Here is a 17,032-nt window from a genome sequence, read left to right as displayed (position 1 = left end):
AGAATACGCTCGTCACATGAATAATGATGGGTTCACCAGTGATGATAGGCGCTCGGGCTGACGCCCGCTGATGTCAGTCTCCATAACGCGATCAGTATATTTGCCATAAAGCCCGACGCATATCAGATAGGCTAGCCAGAATCAGGCATCTGTTACGCGTTTAGTTTAAAACACGGTTGCGTCCTTTCTCACTTTTGTAGAATCACCGAAAAACGGCGATCACGATCGCCGATCGTAAACTCACAAAAAGGTGCGTTTACAATTTGTAAACGCGTTTAAATGGGGTCAACGCACTGACCTCTAGTGGGTCTACGTAGCATGCACAGTGCAGGTTTGCGAATCCAGCTGCAAGACCAATTAGGGCCACCCAGCAAGAATTGCCTGGAGGAGCCAGAGAAGTGAGCATAAACAGTACACCGTGGAACTGCGATTACGATGAGCGTTTACGATGAGCATTTCATAACGCTCATTCTGCCTTCAAAATTGAGCTTAAACGCAGCCTAAGAGACACTTTCTCTTGAAAGTCAAATGAACTCGAGAGCATCCTGGGGCTTCGCCCCGGAACCTCCGGTAGGGGCTCTTCTAGGACCCTAAAGCTGTGTCATATTGCACGGATCCATTAGAAAGCAAAATAAGCCCAATAAATAATTTATATAACATACATATACATAGATAGAGATATATATAGTTCTCCTATTCAAACTTACTCTGTGAAATGCATAATACATTCTTTTTCGAGGGTTGGCAATGAAAATAGATAAAGAGTAGAAACAGACATAAAGAAATAAACAGCTTGTTCGATTTGTTTTAAGGCATTATCTTTAAACACCCGGACAGCTTAAACGGTATATATTATCCTTAAAAAACGTCTATAACCACTCTGAGATGGAATAAAATACCAATACGAATTCCATTATGCAACGTCTAGACATAAAGGTGTATCTCAACTTTATTTTTCTTATTCTTCTTTTACATTTCGAAGCGTTGCATGGGATCTTAATCCTGTTTTTTCTACATACACTGTCGCTCATATAGTTGGAATATTTTTGTTTTACCCCAATTTATGGAATTATTTAAAAAATAATTAAAAAATAATAGATCTAGATAATAGTATACATTCTCAGATTTTATTGAATAATAGTTGGACAATGTGTGTTATGCGTGACTGCTAAAGCATGACTTATATGCTTCTATGCTTATCAACTAGGGGACCTACGCCCTTAAGTCATAAATGACAGTAATGAGGATTAATGCCCCACAAAAGGGCACTAATATAGCACATCGACACGGTTTTGATCCTGGGGCCTCACAGTTTAATACGAGGCCATTGCTTTGTCACTGAACCATGCTGTACGCAGCGGGGGCTAGGGTAGGGGGCAGTTTCCATAAATTAAAAAAACAAAACAGAAAATGCAATAGATTTTCAATTATTTATTGCATTTTACCCCGGTTCCCAAAATAAAAAATCCTCTGTGTGCCCATGCCTTGAGCCATAATGCTCATATACAAATACCCAGGGGCGGATCCAGCCGGCGGCAAGAGGGGGGGGGGGGGAATCTTGAGAAAATATTTAGCGGCGAATCAGCCAGCCGACGAATGGCGAATGAGCAGGGGGTGGGGAGAGGTGGATAAGAGTTTTTGGGGTCCAGTTTTTGGGGAACATTTTTGCGCTGACTCAGCCGGCCGGTGAATATTAAAGCGGGGGGGGGGGGGGGGGGGGGGGGGGGGGGGGGGGGGTGCTGGAGAGGAGGACCACTAATTTCTTCTTCTTTTTTTTCGAGGGGGGGGGGGAGGTGAAGCGCCGTTTTAGCATGACTTTCTTTCTAGCTCTCACTTTCACCTATCCCATTTAACCCTAAGTTTTTTGTTGCTGCTTTATATGTAGTTGATAATGCATGATTAAAATAAAGAGAGAGAGAGAGAGAGAGAGAGAGAGAGAACAACCATCATTATGCAATGGTTTAGGGTTTGTGTAATGTAAATTTAAAACCATTTCTGAGCGTCTCAACCCTAAAAAAATAGCGAGACTATATTTGAAGAAAAGCATTATACTGAACTGAATAAAGAATAATAACTTTATATTGGCTCATTCTAATACTGATACGGGCTTAAGACAATGTGGTATCGGCACAGTAACATCGGGTATTTGTATAGAGGTATTCCAAAATGACATTCTGATAATCAACATTTTGTTCTGTTATCATTATATACGCATAATACAACTGATCTTTATGATTTCTTAACGTGACACAGCTTCTTCCCCCTGCAAATTAAAAATAAAACACGGTTATTCAATAAAAGGATCATGCAACAAAATGATCATTGTGATTCAAATTGATACAAGGATTTTTTTGAATAAGCAATGCTTTTCACCAGAATCTTCTTTGTAAAAAGGACCTTTACAAAACTCAGCCATGAATGCAATTCTACCACTGTGTTGTAAGATCACTTCCAGATTAGTGTATTCTTTAATGAGTATTTTAAATTGAATGGAACGTCTCAACTCAGTAAGCATGGCTGAGATTTGTAAAAGTGGTTTTTACAAAGAAGATTCTGGTGAATAGCAGTGCTTATTCAAACAAATATTCGCATCAATTTGAATCACAATCATTATTTGTCGCTTAATCCCTTTGAATGACCTTGTTTTCTTTCTCGTTTGCAAGGGGAGAAGAAGATAGGCCACGTTAAAGGGATCCGGTAACTTTGTCTCAGATTTTGAAATAAAATTCTGGATTTAGCTCATGATGCAATGATAATTATAAACCTTTAGGCCACTCAGGAACCCCATGACTTTTACAAGCCGATCGCCTGTCTGATTATCAAGATATTTATGATTGGAATTACAAATTTGAAAACCGTTCGCCTGACGGTTTTCATAACACTACAGTCTATTGGGGAAAACGATTATGGTAAAACCGGTCACTCAAAGATTTTTACTTTTTGAGGCACTTCTTGATCATTTTGAAGCGCAATTTTTTAGGGCTTCAATATTACACCATATCACAGCACTGATAACACGTAGGGCCGTGTATCTCAGATTTAACACTGTTAAACGATCCCTTTAAAGACATCATAAAGATCAGTGTTGTATGCGTATACACAAGCCCTGCGGAACGTTAACTTTATCAAAGTGGGGGGGGGGGGGGGGGGGCTAACGTATTTACGATCAGGTAGAGGGTAGTGAGCGTAAATTGGTGTGTGTGTGGGGGGGGGGGGGTTCAGGGGACGTAGCCCCAGGAAGCCCAGGGGTTTTAGGTAACCATCCTCTATAGGACGACTACTCCCGGAAAACTATCCCCGGACAACTACCCCCTAGGACAACTTCCCCCTAGGACAACTACCCCCAGGACAAATACCCCCTAGGATATTTGTCCGGGGGTAGTTGCCCTAGAGGACGGTTATCATTTGGGGTGGTTGTCTGGGGGGTAGCTGTCCAGGTGGTAGTTGTCCAGGGGTAGTGTCCTCGAGCTGTAACAGAGCTGTAACAGAGCTGGAAATTGGTATTTCTCATACTTATAAAAAGGGCGCTCATCAGAGATGTAAAGAGACACTTCTTTTCAGGGAAATTGCAATTATTACAAAGTAAAAGGGCACTTAATTGTCAAATTTAAAAAAGGGCATCTATTCGATGGCATAGGGAAACTTATGAGAGGGCACTTGTTAGAAAGAAAAAAGTGCACTCACCAGAAGTGAGAAGGGACTCGTTCCTTATGTAAAAAGGTGCACCAATCAGAGACATATATATATATATATATATATATATATAAATATATATATATTTGTTTTTAAAAGGTAGGCCTATACCTAAACAGTACACCAGAGGTTTAGAAAAAAAGTGCTGACAAAATTAACTTGTACTACTAAGTTTGGGCAGATGTACTTAAAGATAAACTTGAGTTCTGGCAAAAAACAAAAAAAATGAATTCTCTCAAAATCAGACGAAACTTACACTGAATGTTCAAGATTACAAATAAATGTCATTTGCCAGACAATTTTGATAGAAAATGTATGCATGATGAGTAATGCGCATAGAAAGATATGGGAATCAAGGCAGTATCCCCGACATTTTTTGTGTAGTCCCATATTCATCTTTATGTGTACAGTGCTTAATTGTTACTTTACCAAGACTGGGCCAAATTTATTATGATTTTGATGACTCCACACGCCAATACTTACATGCTACATGATCAATTTTTCTGATCCATTCCACACCTTTCTTTCACAATGCTTTGTCAATGGTAGAAAGCAGGAGTATATGTAAAGCTTCAAAATTACAAGATGAACTTCGCAAACTACAGGAATGGTCTAATAGGAATGATATGAAACTAAATGCCTCTAAATGTTCAGTTATGCAGATCTCCTTTTGTAAGCAAACTGTACAACAGACGGCCTTGTGTATTGATGATACCCAACTATGTAATGTAGAATCTCCCAAAATATTGGGTTTGATCGTACAGAGTGACCTAAAATGGAATAAACACGTAACTGATCTCTTGAAGAGAAGTAACAAGAAGTTGTACATACTCAGGAGACTGAAATCATTCAAACTACCTATTGTAGATCTTATCACCATATTTAGAGGATATATCAGACCGATTGTAGAGTACTGTGCCCCTGTGTTCAACGGAACTCTTACAAAACAGCACATCTATGCACTTGAATCAATTCAAAAGAGAGCATGTAGAATAATTCTGGGTAGTAGTTATACTTCATACAATGTTGCATTAGAAACATGTAACTTAGTGACTCTTGAGGAAAGAAGAAAACAATTATGTCTTACGTTTGCTCATAATCTGGAAGAAAATCCTTTTTCATTGAATTGGCTAGTTAAAAAACAGGAAAGTCGCTACTGCTTGAGGAGAACAACAAAGTACACCCAGTACTAGTGCAAAACTAACAGATTTAGAAAGAGTGCAATACCATACCTTATAGATCTTCTAAATAATGAATAATTGAAATGTATTTTTACACAACGTATATATTAACAATATTTGATAAATATGTTTATCATTATCTAATGTTTTAATACATACCCAACTATGATTTAGTTTTAACGTAGAAAACCATGTTTTACAACCCACTCTGGAATATGTTTATCTTTTTACAGAGACATCAATTTATAATTATGTACTTACCGTTGATGAACAGGCAACATAGAGCAACATTTTGCTGACTTTTAATTTTCAATGAATATGAATTGTTAAAGACACAGGTGCAATAATTTCAGTATTAGCTTTTTACTTATTTGTATGTTATGTATTGTATTGCTTTTGATCAATTGTTGTTATTACTATTGTGAAGTTTAATAGATTTTAAAAATGTAAATAATATATAGTGATTGATTTTAAACGCTACACATGAATTCTGTTTAAATGTTACCAATACTGTTTGAATGAATGATGTAAACATGCACAATTCAGCATTTTGGCTGCGAGGCAATGTTTTTTTTTGATAAAACCATTATTGAATTGAATTGAATTGAAAATTCCTTGCCTGATTTTGTTCAAATTTTCACTGATTTTATTCAAATATCTTAAATTTTACAATAAAAGTAACTTGTATGAAGGTTTTGGTTCCCAGTTGCTAATTACCATATTCATGAATACCTATTAATTAGCATATGCACAAAATGCCATTTGTTTGGGTGTGTACAATTTTGTATGCATTGAGGATTTTATAAATCTGTTGTGTGTTCCTACTATGTGTATTGTCCTGCTAATTATTTCAGAACAATATTTTCAGTTATGAGGCTAAAAACAAGTAAAATTATTAATAAATAGAGAATTAAAATCATATTTCCCGTTTTTTACATATTTACCGGACGCGCATCTTATTTACCGGACGGTATTTACCGGTATTTACCGCCGGTAATTACCGCCACCGGTATTTACCGCCCAACCCTGAATACTAGGCTGGAAAAATTGTTGAATATACTCTAATTTTTAGCCAATGTTATTTTTCATTCAATGATTGTGTAACTATGTATTGAAATTATGTAACTTAAGTAAACCTTGAAAAGAAAGGAAAAGGGCCATTAGCAAGAGCTGTATTAATGCTGATGAGTCTTGCTACAACCTGGGCTTAACATGACCATGTTATTCCTAAGTATTAGCTGAGTATTATAACATCCCCCTCTGTCAAAAGAATTTTTGATCAATCATTGCATGATTGCAATAATATGCTTTTTCCTCTTTACAAAGATTTTGAGGAATATACATGTACAAGCCAATAACATTTGAGTTCAGCCAAGACCTACAGTACATGTACATGCATAATGGATTTATTGACCTTATTTAATTCAGGTGAAATGAGTGGAAATGAAGTCTAATGAAATGACCGTGTCCATGGACATGTCTGTCTGTATGTACACTCCTGGGTCGTATTAACTTCCGTTGAAATACATGTGTAACATTGTGTTGAGACGAGAGAGAGAGGAAGAGCTAAAAATACCAGTTTCCCTTTGGTATGCCCTTGTTTTGGAAAATGCAAGCCGTACTGACCTAAATTGTGAATAGGTTTCACTTGGTGTAATAAAAATATTATGTTGTCAATTGCTATAAAAGTATGATCTCTCTTTTCGCTTAATTGTCCATTGCATCATTTCACATGCATAAGATGTGTAACGTGAATTAAAGGTAATACAAAGTTTTGGGAAATTTTGAAAATTGGGTGGAAAGTAATTTTTGTGATGTATTATAAGCACTAGAAAATTTAGCCCCTAAAACCCTTCTGCTTTCGAGAAAATTTGCTCCCGGTAAATTTTGATAAATTTCAAATAGTGCCTACGGCTGTACAATGGTAGCTGCGACCATGGAAATTTCATAGTTTATGTAATTTCCAAACGAGAATAAATAATCGGTCGATTTTAGTCAAGAAAAATTGTTTTAAAGCTTAATTAATATCTTGACCTTGAAAGGGAGCTATACAACATAAAGAGTTTATTATTTACAATTTCATAACTTTAGACTCGATTTCCAACTGCGACAACGATCACTGAATATTGTAGGATCGCATATGTTTCCAATATATTCATTGGAACCAAATTCCTGACCCCATACTAAAACTGTGTATTAAGTCTCGAACATCACATGAAAACTCACAGGTTAACTCACCTCAAATATTTAATAAATACAAGAACCTCAAGAGGACACTTTTTTTTTTTTTTTTTTTTGTCTCGAAATTTGAAAATTTGCCATTTTGCTCCGTTGGGGGGGGGGGGGGGTAAGGTCAGCTTTTTTAGGTCAACCATGGGAATATTTTTTATTTTTTAAATTTTTGTTAATAAAAAAAAAAAAAATCCAAAAGGTTTTTTTTTTAAAGAGAAATTTAGGGGGGGGGGGGGGGGGGGGTTTACAAAAAAAAAATTACCAAAGGGGGGGGGGGTTTAACCCCCAAACCCTCCCCCTGTGTACGCGCCTGGGCTATAGGCTGAATCATGGACCTACTATATGGCTGGATGCATTGGGTAATTAGTTCGAGGCTGGATTGAGTCTGATAGCTTGGATGAGAAGATTGTCTCTAATAGATTTCTTTTCTTCCGAATATATTTGACATAAATATCAAAAGAATCATATGAAGTCATTCATTGTTCCATATAATATGTTGATAATAGGCTGGTGCAATGCTGGAGTGAAAATACATAATGATAGTTCTCCGGAAAGGCGCATATATATATACACGAAAATGATCATTAAATAAAAAAATGTTATAAAGATGCTACATTACTACCGCGGTGACGTACCATGACGTCATAGATCATGTTTATTCATGACCGCCCAGGCCAGCTCTATACTTGGCCTCCGTTCATCATGGGCGTGTATTGATGTGATTGTGATTAAGAAGCAGCAACTATCTTTACATATCGAAAATGCCTGGAAATTATTTTAGTCTAGTATGCCAGCTCCTCCTCATTTTCTGTCTCTTCAAGTCTATTCACTGCACAGTCAAGCGAGAGCAAGTGTTACATAACGTGTTCAATAAATACCTCGACAGAAATGAGCTCCGGGAGAATTTTGGTCGTATCCGGAGCTTTCCTCCGCGGACTTACGGCAGCGAAGGTACTCGCTGGAGCGCTGATGGGGGAGACGTTTTCCGGGCAATTTGGAATGTGCCGAATGGGTGCGAAGAACGACATGGGATAGAAATTCCATTGAGTGACTATGGCATAGAATTCAACAAGAATCATAGTTGGTGGACAGGTGATGTTATTAGCCAGTTTGATGCGCAAATGATTGGTTATTACCCCCATGTGACTAAGGATGGAACATTTATAAATGGAGGAATTCCACAGGTATCCAATTTCAATTATCAACTTTTAGTAGATTCTAACTAAGTTTGTGTAATTAAACATAAACATTAAAAAAACATCTTTCATTTGGCCAGGGGCACACATCTCCACATTTGTGGTTGTGCACAATGTTGTGACCTGTGTGTATTAAGCAGCTTTAGGTTGAGTTTGGGGAGGAAGGAGGGGGGTGGGGGGATGGGGTTGAGATGTGCCCCTTTTTGTATCTAGGTCCACCATGGACTTGTATATCCCCGGCAATTACCCCAAGACATCTAAACCCAAGCTCAACATTGCCATCCGCCTCTGAACAAAGGGGAAACCATAGTACCAGTAGGAATTATGTGTTTTTTCCCTAACATTTTGTGGTTATTGTCTGATAAGAAGTTATCAATGAGGATGGATTGATCCTACAGGTTCATATTGAATAGAAAATCACAATGGGTCTGTTGCACAGAAAAAGTATCTGCTGTAATAATGTATATGATAGGTTGGTTGATCTGTATTGAAACTCACATGTAGTTGATATAAAAAATCCCTACTTTATAGTATTTACACTTTAAGTTTAATCTCACATTTCATACATGTTTTAAATCTGGTAAAAAAAATTAGGTGACTATAAAACTTGTCCAGACCTTATTTTCCCCCTTTTGCTTAAATTTGACCCTATTTAATACCCTCGTATCATTTTGTATCATTGCAGCTTGGAAACATTACAGCCCATCTGCAGAAAGTAGCCGATGACATTCTAACAGCGATTTCTGATCCTGACTATGCGGGCCTAGCGATGATCGACTGGGAAGCGTGGTACCCTCAATGGAATTCCATCGAACAACGCTACAGGACTTACTCCACAGACCATGTTAGCCGTCAGCACCCAGAATGGGACAAGGATACCGTCAATACCGTTGCAGCGCTGGAATGGACAGAGGGTGCCAAGCTTTTCATGGAAAGCACTCTCCAACTGGCCAAGCTCCTCAGGCCCAAGGCACTCTGGGGATACTACCACTATCCATACTGTATGGTGCTTGCTAACAGCACTCAATGTCACCCCCTTCAGCCGAAACTCAACGACGAGATCTTGTGGCTGTTCAACGAATCAACAATCATGTATCCGAGTATCTACTTGATACCGGAACACGTGGCGGACTTTGAATCATCTGTTAAAGGTAGACTGGCAGAAGCATTCAGAATTAGAGAGAAATCCAGTGATCCGAAAGGGGCCGTAATGAGCTACACAAGGTTCAACTACACTAGCACCTATTATTATTTCACTTTGGTAAGAGTTTTCATGTACTTGAGTGAGAGTATTACAATTGTCATCATTATGTCAGCATTATTGTTTCAAGGGGGGGGGGGGGTGATGCGGTAAACCTCTATTTGCTCAGGACTGCAACAGCAACTCAGTTTATTAATTTATTTATTCATAGTATTTTATGATAAGCAGTCAATGGCTTAAATTTACAAGCAAGTTTTAAAAATACAAACAATGCAATATCATAAATGGCAAAAAAATACAAACGCCAAATAAAATGATACTCCGGGTACATACCTGTATGTAGTCTACTGTGGTTCAATAATTTAAGAAAAAAAGTCATAATTCATGAAGAGAAGTAATTGCTCTTTTGATTGATAAACTATGTCCATAGTTCCCACCTCTCTATCCATCCACTTCTTCCCTCTCTCTTTCCCTTCTCTCTCTCTCTCTCTCTATCTAGCCTTTGCCGTGTAGTTGGCAGATATATCAATACTTTGGTTATAGATATTTGGTTTCTTATTTGGTTTTAGATATTCGGTTAGAGCCCTTGCAACTTCAACTGGGTTTTAGGTGAAGTAATAGGTTTAGGATTAAGGGTAGGCACCAGGTATAATGTTGGGACCAGGGTCAAAGCTAAGTGGTTATGTGGTTACTGAGGGAAATTGCGTAGAGCAATTTTCAGAGGAGCAAGTGTGGAATACTCTACCACAACACATCCACCTAAGTAATAAAGAAGAAACTTTCAAATAGAAATTAAAAAAAACAACTCTTCCCATCGTAATTGAGTCAGGCAGGTGTTAAATATTAAATATTTTATTAACACCTTTCTGGCTCCCAACAGGACAGGTGATACACATTCATGTCTGATGCCATTGTTATCTTTTATAGACAAATTGAAGTTGTTTAGATATCATGAACAAATTATAAATGCACAGTAGCTTACAAAAATCATTCATTTGCTAACTTATGTAGTGATAAATAAACTTTAAAAAGGTAAATCTACCATGATGTTGTTTACTGGTAATCCGATTCTCTCAAAATTTCACTGATTTTTGTTTTCTTTTTTGTAAAATAAAATTTCTCTTTTATTTTCCTTTCAATTTTTAGGAAGATTTGAATCACACTATCCTGACTTCTGCTGAGTTTGGAACCCACGGTATAGTGTTCTGGGGAGATAACTACGATGATGGCACGCTGCAGACCTGCCAAGAGCTGAGAGACTACGTCATCAATGCCCTCGGACCTGTGGTGGTCATGGCTAGAGAGGGCGCCGGATCGTGCAGCAACAAAGTGTGCTCAGGGCAAGGTAGATGCGTCGGTGAGATATTAACCTGTGGCAAAGGCGACCATCGGCAAAAGAGGAAGAAAAGAGAGGTGAAAGATAGTGTTTGTACCTGTCGATGTTTTGTTGGATGGCAAGGGTATGATTGTAGTACTAGAGTCAAGTATTAAGTGAGTTCAGTACTTACATTAACGACTTGTTCAGATATGAAACGTTTTTTATATTTTTTATTAGTGGTGATGTGAGCATAATGCTGTTCACAATACTGTACTTTATAACACAGAGCTCAATGAATAGGTGCATGATATATTTTTAAAAGATAATACACATGTACAGGTATTTGTTTCCACTAATTGCCATTTGAAAGGTATTTTATATGACTATTTAAGGATTTTGAATATGAAAGACCCAAAGCATTATTTTCTTCTTCAAAAACTGATTCAGTTATTTAGATGGGTCTAGGTTTAAACAACCTTCGTGCAATTAGGTATTTCAAAATCTTAACTCTCAGAAAAACTTGTGTGTGATCACTCAATAATGTAGTCCAGATTCTGTCTGTTTTTGTATATTTTTCTAAATTCTTCAATCATGTACGTCCTCCTCCCTTTTAGCATTGAGGGTGTGTTATTTTCTCAGCTGATTTAGCGCGCGCTACAGAAACAGTCCAGGCAGTGCCAGTGGATGATCACTAATGATGTGCTGGTGAGGGTAATATTTGTTTGTTTGTGTGTTTTGTTGTTGTCTCCTGTGGTCTCTTTGTGACCACAATGTGTTGCACTTTGCCACATGGTCATGGAAGACAAAAATATGTTATTACCAAAGAAGCATTTTGTCCACATACATGTATCTCTGCCCCAATGGGCAATTTTTACTTTTATATTTTTATAACAAAATTAAATTACATTTTCATTTACATTTTTATACAACCAATATCAAAACAATATAATCAACCAAATGTGGAAATAGGCTTGAACTTGAACTTCATCTAAACAACTTACTAAAAGTTTAGAAAAATCTAAGTTGTGGAAAGGACTTAAATTTGCATAATATGCAAATATAATTATTGTCTTAACAGAAAATACATATTTTCCTTCTAAATGTGAATTTAACTAATACATTTGAAAAGTTTTAGTGCTTAAATTTATGTTTTGTACTTGGAGAACATAATGTCAACATTTTCAGAATAATTCCATGACTAAAATACGCATAATATGCAATTTAACATTGGACATAACAAAAAAACAAAAACATTCTTCATAATTTGCATCCAAGTACCTGACTGCAATATGCCCTAAATTATTTTATTAACGTTACTAAACATGGTAGATGTCCAAATTGCGAACAGGATGTGGGTGGATTTTTTTCTTACAGCTTAGAGCCCAAAATCAGTACATGTCCATGTTGGTCTTGACTGTCGCTGTCTCTGCCCTTATTTCTCCTCTGACCATGTCGACGCTTGCTGCTAACTAGCCAGGCTTTCACTGCTTGCTTTGCCTCTAAGGTCCACACAGGAGCACCTTCCTGTTGAAAGAAGGTCGTCTATGTTACTTGTGGAGAGTGATTTTCGCCAGTCAGTGAGCACGCGCTTCATGGCTGAAAACGCTCTTTCCAATTCCGCATTAGAGATGGGACAGTCGAGGACAATGGCCACTACATGTAGGATGTTGGCATATCTCGTCTGCAACTGCTTTTTGGTAAGCATGTGTTTCCAGAAGTGATTGTAGCTCAGTTGGAGATGCTGATGCTGAGATACAAACAACTTTGTGGCTTGCCACTCCCGCTTTGTCTTCTCCAAGTCGCACCCTAGGGACAGCAAGACAGCCTTGAAGTGGTCAAGAAGGAAATTCACCTTCTCGTTGCCGTATTCTTGTAACTTATCAGCCGGCCAGGATGATCGGTCAAACACTGTGGCATTGGCAAAGATTGGGTTTCCTTCAAAATCTTAAAAGCGCTCCTGTATACACTCCTGGATTTGGGCCATTGTAGTCGGTCGCATGGTTGACAAAATCTCTTTTGCTGTGGCCAAATTTGTCATCTCAATATCATTGAGAACAGCTCTTCCTTCTTCATCTTCTTGCAGCTGCTTCCTTATCGCTTCTACATTGATACCCGGGTAGGCATCTGGCTCCTCCTTCAGGTTCCTCAGTCTTGTCATGGCTACACTCAATCTCTCAACAGTTTCTTGCATGGATATGTCACTTCTGTGAAAAGAAACTGGGAAACGGACGAAGACATCTTAGAAAGTGTTATCAAATTTGGTTGCAATCTAAAATTAGATTGTTTTATGTATTGTAAATTGCAATTCAGATTTCAGACTCAGTTTAATGTATTTTTGTACCTCTGGAAAGTCTCAGAAATGGCTGTTCACTCAGTCAGCACATCAAGGTAGAAATTGCAGAAAAGGAGAAACTTGGTCGTCAGCATCTTCTTCATGTTTTCCTTCATCTGCTGCTTTGTCACTCCCTTGACATCATTCCTATGAGGGCTGCACACATCCTCGAGATGCTCTAGAAAAATTGGAAAGTTGTGGAAAGAGGCAACAAGGGCTTTCTTGTGATGGGCTACTCACCTGGTGCCATCAACCCGCTGGAATGAAACAGTATGTTGATTTCTGTTTTTTTGCCACTCTCCTCGGTTCACGCAAGTGCTTGGGAGAAATGCTAAAGAATGCATAATCTGTCTTGACGATTGGATCAATCTGTTTGAAAGAAGCAAATATACAAAAAAAATATTTCATATCAACAAATCATTGTCTTTAGTTTTGCTTTTGATTTGTAGAGTAATCTAATGTGTCGTAGCCTTGGGCATAGCAGGCACTTAAGCTGAAGGCCGAGATGAAGGAAGTGTTGGGGTTCAGTGTCTGAAAAGCTTTGTGAAGGCTGCTGCAGTATCCATCGAAGGTGTAGTGGCGAGTGCCTGGGTTCTACTGCGGACTGGGGTAGAGTAGGTGGTAGGTTGCAGCTGAAACTCTGTTCACGGGTACTGTCCTTATTATTGCAGGACATCAGCAGATGGGTTGGATAGAGCCAGGCTACGTGCCATGATATACACACTGTAGTTCACAGTCAGCTGGGGCTGCTGGGTCTGCCTCAACACTGTGGTGGATGTTGTCGGCCTAGGACTTTGAGCTGCGGCGAGCTGTGGTGGTGCTTGTAACAGGGTGTACTGCTGACTGGCTGACTTGCTGCATAAATCTGAACGGAGGCTGTGGTGGCTGCAAAAAGGTGACTTGCGGTGGTTGCTGTGCTTGACGACGTTTCAGGTTGGACTGTTTCACATACTCCATCACCTTAAAGGTGGCTTAATGGGATAAATCCTTCAGACAGAAAGGGGTCGTCTTTGCCATGAGCATGCTGAGGAAGTCGCAGGTCTTCTCTATATCACCCTTCGGCTCTGCCAGCTGCTGCGAGACTTTGGCACGGACACTCAGGGCTCTGCTCTTAAGGTCCTGCCACTTTTTTTTGTATTGTCTCTCCATTCCCTCTCCATCTTCCCTCCACTGCTCCTCAGGCTGTCACCCAACTTCTCCCATGCCTTCTGTTTCCTTACTTCCACCTGAGAATCATTTTTTGTCTTGAATTACTTAAATATCCATTCCATGACATTTGATCTGCTGACAACTGCTCCAATGGAAAATCTACACATTAAGCCAAACACAAAACCTTCACTAACCCTAGTCATTATCCTAACATTATTATGAACCAAGAACCCTTTCAAATCCAAATCCCTTAATTTTTGGAGAAACTAAGACAGGAGCAATTGTTGCAGGAGTGAATGTTTGGTTACCTGAATATCGATGAATAAATTCATTCTTTATAAAAGAATAAGGTCTGTTGTCGCTGATGTTGTCGCCAACTGTGGTGTACCTTCAAGGGTAGTCTGGGGCGTCACTGATGACTCACTGCAGTCAGAGTGCTGTTCAGGACTCTGAATTTTCGACCCTCTAATGGCCCTGGCTTGACAGACATACCTCTTGATGAACTCGAACCTCTCCAACAACCTGGTGATTATATGCGTCATGACGTCATATACAGCACTAGTCCGGATCGCGCTGCATTTTCGTTCTTCTTCACCTCCTTCACATACTAGGTCCTCAACAAAGTATACCATCTGTAGAGGTTGCCAGGGATCCATCTCCTAGACCTTCTTGTAACGGTTTTTAAACTCGAAATTGAACTTGTCGTTAAGGAATCTGTTGATACACTGACTATAACATGAGTGCTTTACCTGAGAGCTAAGGGAGTGTCCTTTCTACTTGGCTGCTAGTAGTGAAGTGGCTTGGAAGTTCAAATCAGTGACATTCTTCCTATAGTGGTAATGGTATGTTATTCAGGTATCCATCTATTGTCCTATTGTCACTGGCTGGTATGTATATTACATTGGCATGTACATTACATTGGCATGTGCATTACATTGGTATGCATTGCAGCTGGCATGTGTATTATGTTGTTCTATATACATAACAGAATCAGTTTGACTTCAGCTACCCAATATCCTCATCCTCTTCTTCTTTTCGTGAGAGATCTGGCCATCTTGGTCTAAGGTTTCCTGTTCTTGTGCTTATGAAAGTATGACAAATTGCCGATTTCATACACATAAAACAAATGATTGTACAATTAGTACAATTATATACAACATTATACATATTTATATTATACATATATAAATTATTACTATTGTATACTATATTCCATATTTATAACTATAATTTTGACTTACTGCTGCAGTGGTCGTGGTGGTAGCTGTAGCCGCACCTTCACCCGAAGCATCACTTCTGGAGATCGAGGAATCACGTTCACTGGCTACTATATCAACTTCAATTACAGTGTCTTCAGTGTCTTCTACATCAACAGGGTCTAGCTGCAGTGGTGGTTCAGGGGAATGCAAGCGTGTCCTCTTCTTTTCGAGGAGCAGGAGACTTCTTGTTGACTGCCTTCTTCTTTGGAGCCGTGCTTGTAGGTAGTGTAGAGTAGATATACAGAGGTGTGACTTCTATGACTTCTTGATAACAACTGAAGTTGAAGTGCTCGATTTTGCAGCATTTATATCTTTCCCCAAATCGTTAACATCTTTTCGGATGCATCTCTGCTGGCGCTTGACCTTTGCTGTAGTTTTAAACTAGCCCAATCTACCACCTCCATCGCAATTGCTGCGTCATCTGCAACTTTCCAGGTCAGATCATTTCTTTTGGCCAGGCGCTTCACCTCTACCTTGTTATTTCGCAGACTTGCTACGATGTCTCAGAAGTTTGTATCCAGATGCTCACCATACCCACAATGTCTTGCAAGCTTCTTTAGTTCAAGGATGTACTCCGTTATCGAGTCCTTTGCCACTTGCCGACATTGTCTAAACGCCAAACGGAGCCTAATCTGGTTTTTACTTGAACCATAATAGGTATCCAATACATCATTCAATTCTTTGACAAATTTTGTACTTCAATCGTCTGAACAAAAATGATTAGACACCGTTTCGAACGTCTCGGGCTCAGGCCCAACTATGGCTAAGAATACAATTACTTTGTCCACTTCCGCTATCTTACTAGATTTTTTCATGTCTGGAAACTTCTAACATAGTTCCCATATTTTTCTCTTTTGGGAACATATTCCCAAATCTGGCCAATTAACCCTGGCCCCACTGCATACGCCATACTGTACTGCTGATCATTCACTCATACACGTGTAGTAAATTGGAAATTTCAACTTTCGATCGGGATTAAGTCTCACCAAGTGAGGTTTCTGCTACCCACGACAGCCGCAATAAGCTGTCCTTTCGATCCCGACGTCGGACTATGTTGGATATAATGGATCCTTCTTCCTGTCTAATAACTTGTTAATAATTTTAAAGAGACGTTTCTGGTCTCCTGAACAATCAGCAATGGAAGGAGAATAGTACTGTTTCTGTGCTTGGTCTATAAGATGAGACACGTAGTCGAGAGACACTCTAGGAAATATTAGAATCATTAATACTAACAGTTATACTCTAACTCTACCGGCAGAATACCAGCATATTTTTTTAGAATCTATGTAAAACCCCCACACTACTTAATCAAATGCTTTCATGATTTAACTGAAAAAAGGTGTTGAATGGGGGTCTCATTTCTATTATCTATTTTATTTTATTTTATTTATTTACTTTCCATATATTGTATGGGGAAGGAACACTCATTTCAGCTAAAAGCTGGTCTTCAAAGGGGTCCATCGACAAGATA

The 17,032-nt window shown here is 38.8% G+C and overlaps 1 protein-coding gene across 1 annotated transcript; it reads left to right on the top strand.

Annotated features, from left to right (window-relative positions):
• Positions 1-7,770: 7,770 nt before the first annotated feature.
• On the top strand, positions 7,771-11,679 carry LOC115924575 (hyaluronidase-like). Its single transcript, XM_030987048.1, has 3 exons — positions 7,771-8,290; positions 8,988-9,563; positions 10,650-11,679. Exons 1-3 carry the CDS (start codon positions 7,868-7,870, stop codon positions 10,992-10,994), a joined length of 1,344 nt encoding a protein of 447 aa, XP_030842908.1. The 5' UTR covers positions 7,771-7,867; the 3' UTR covers positions 10,995-11,679.
• The last annotated feature ends 5,353 nt before the right edge of the window (positions 11,680-17,032 follow it).

The sequence above is a fragment of the Strongylocentrotus purpuratus genome, unplaced genomic scaffold, assembly GCF_000002235.5.
Source record: "Strongylocentrotus purpuratus isolate Spur 01 unplaced genomic scaffold, Spur_5.0 spur5_scaffold_16, whole genome shotgun sequence".
Classification (NCBI taxonomy): Eukaryota; Metazoa; Echinodermata; class Echinoidea; order Camarodonta; family Strongylocentrotidae; genus Strongylocentrotus; species Strongylocentrotus purpuratus.
This window is presented reverse-complemented; position numbering and strand designations above follow the sequence as displayed.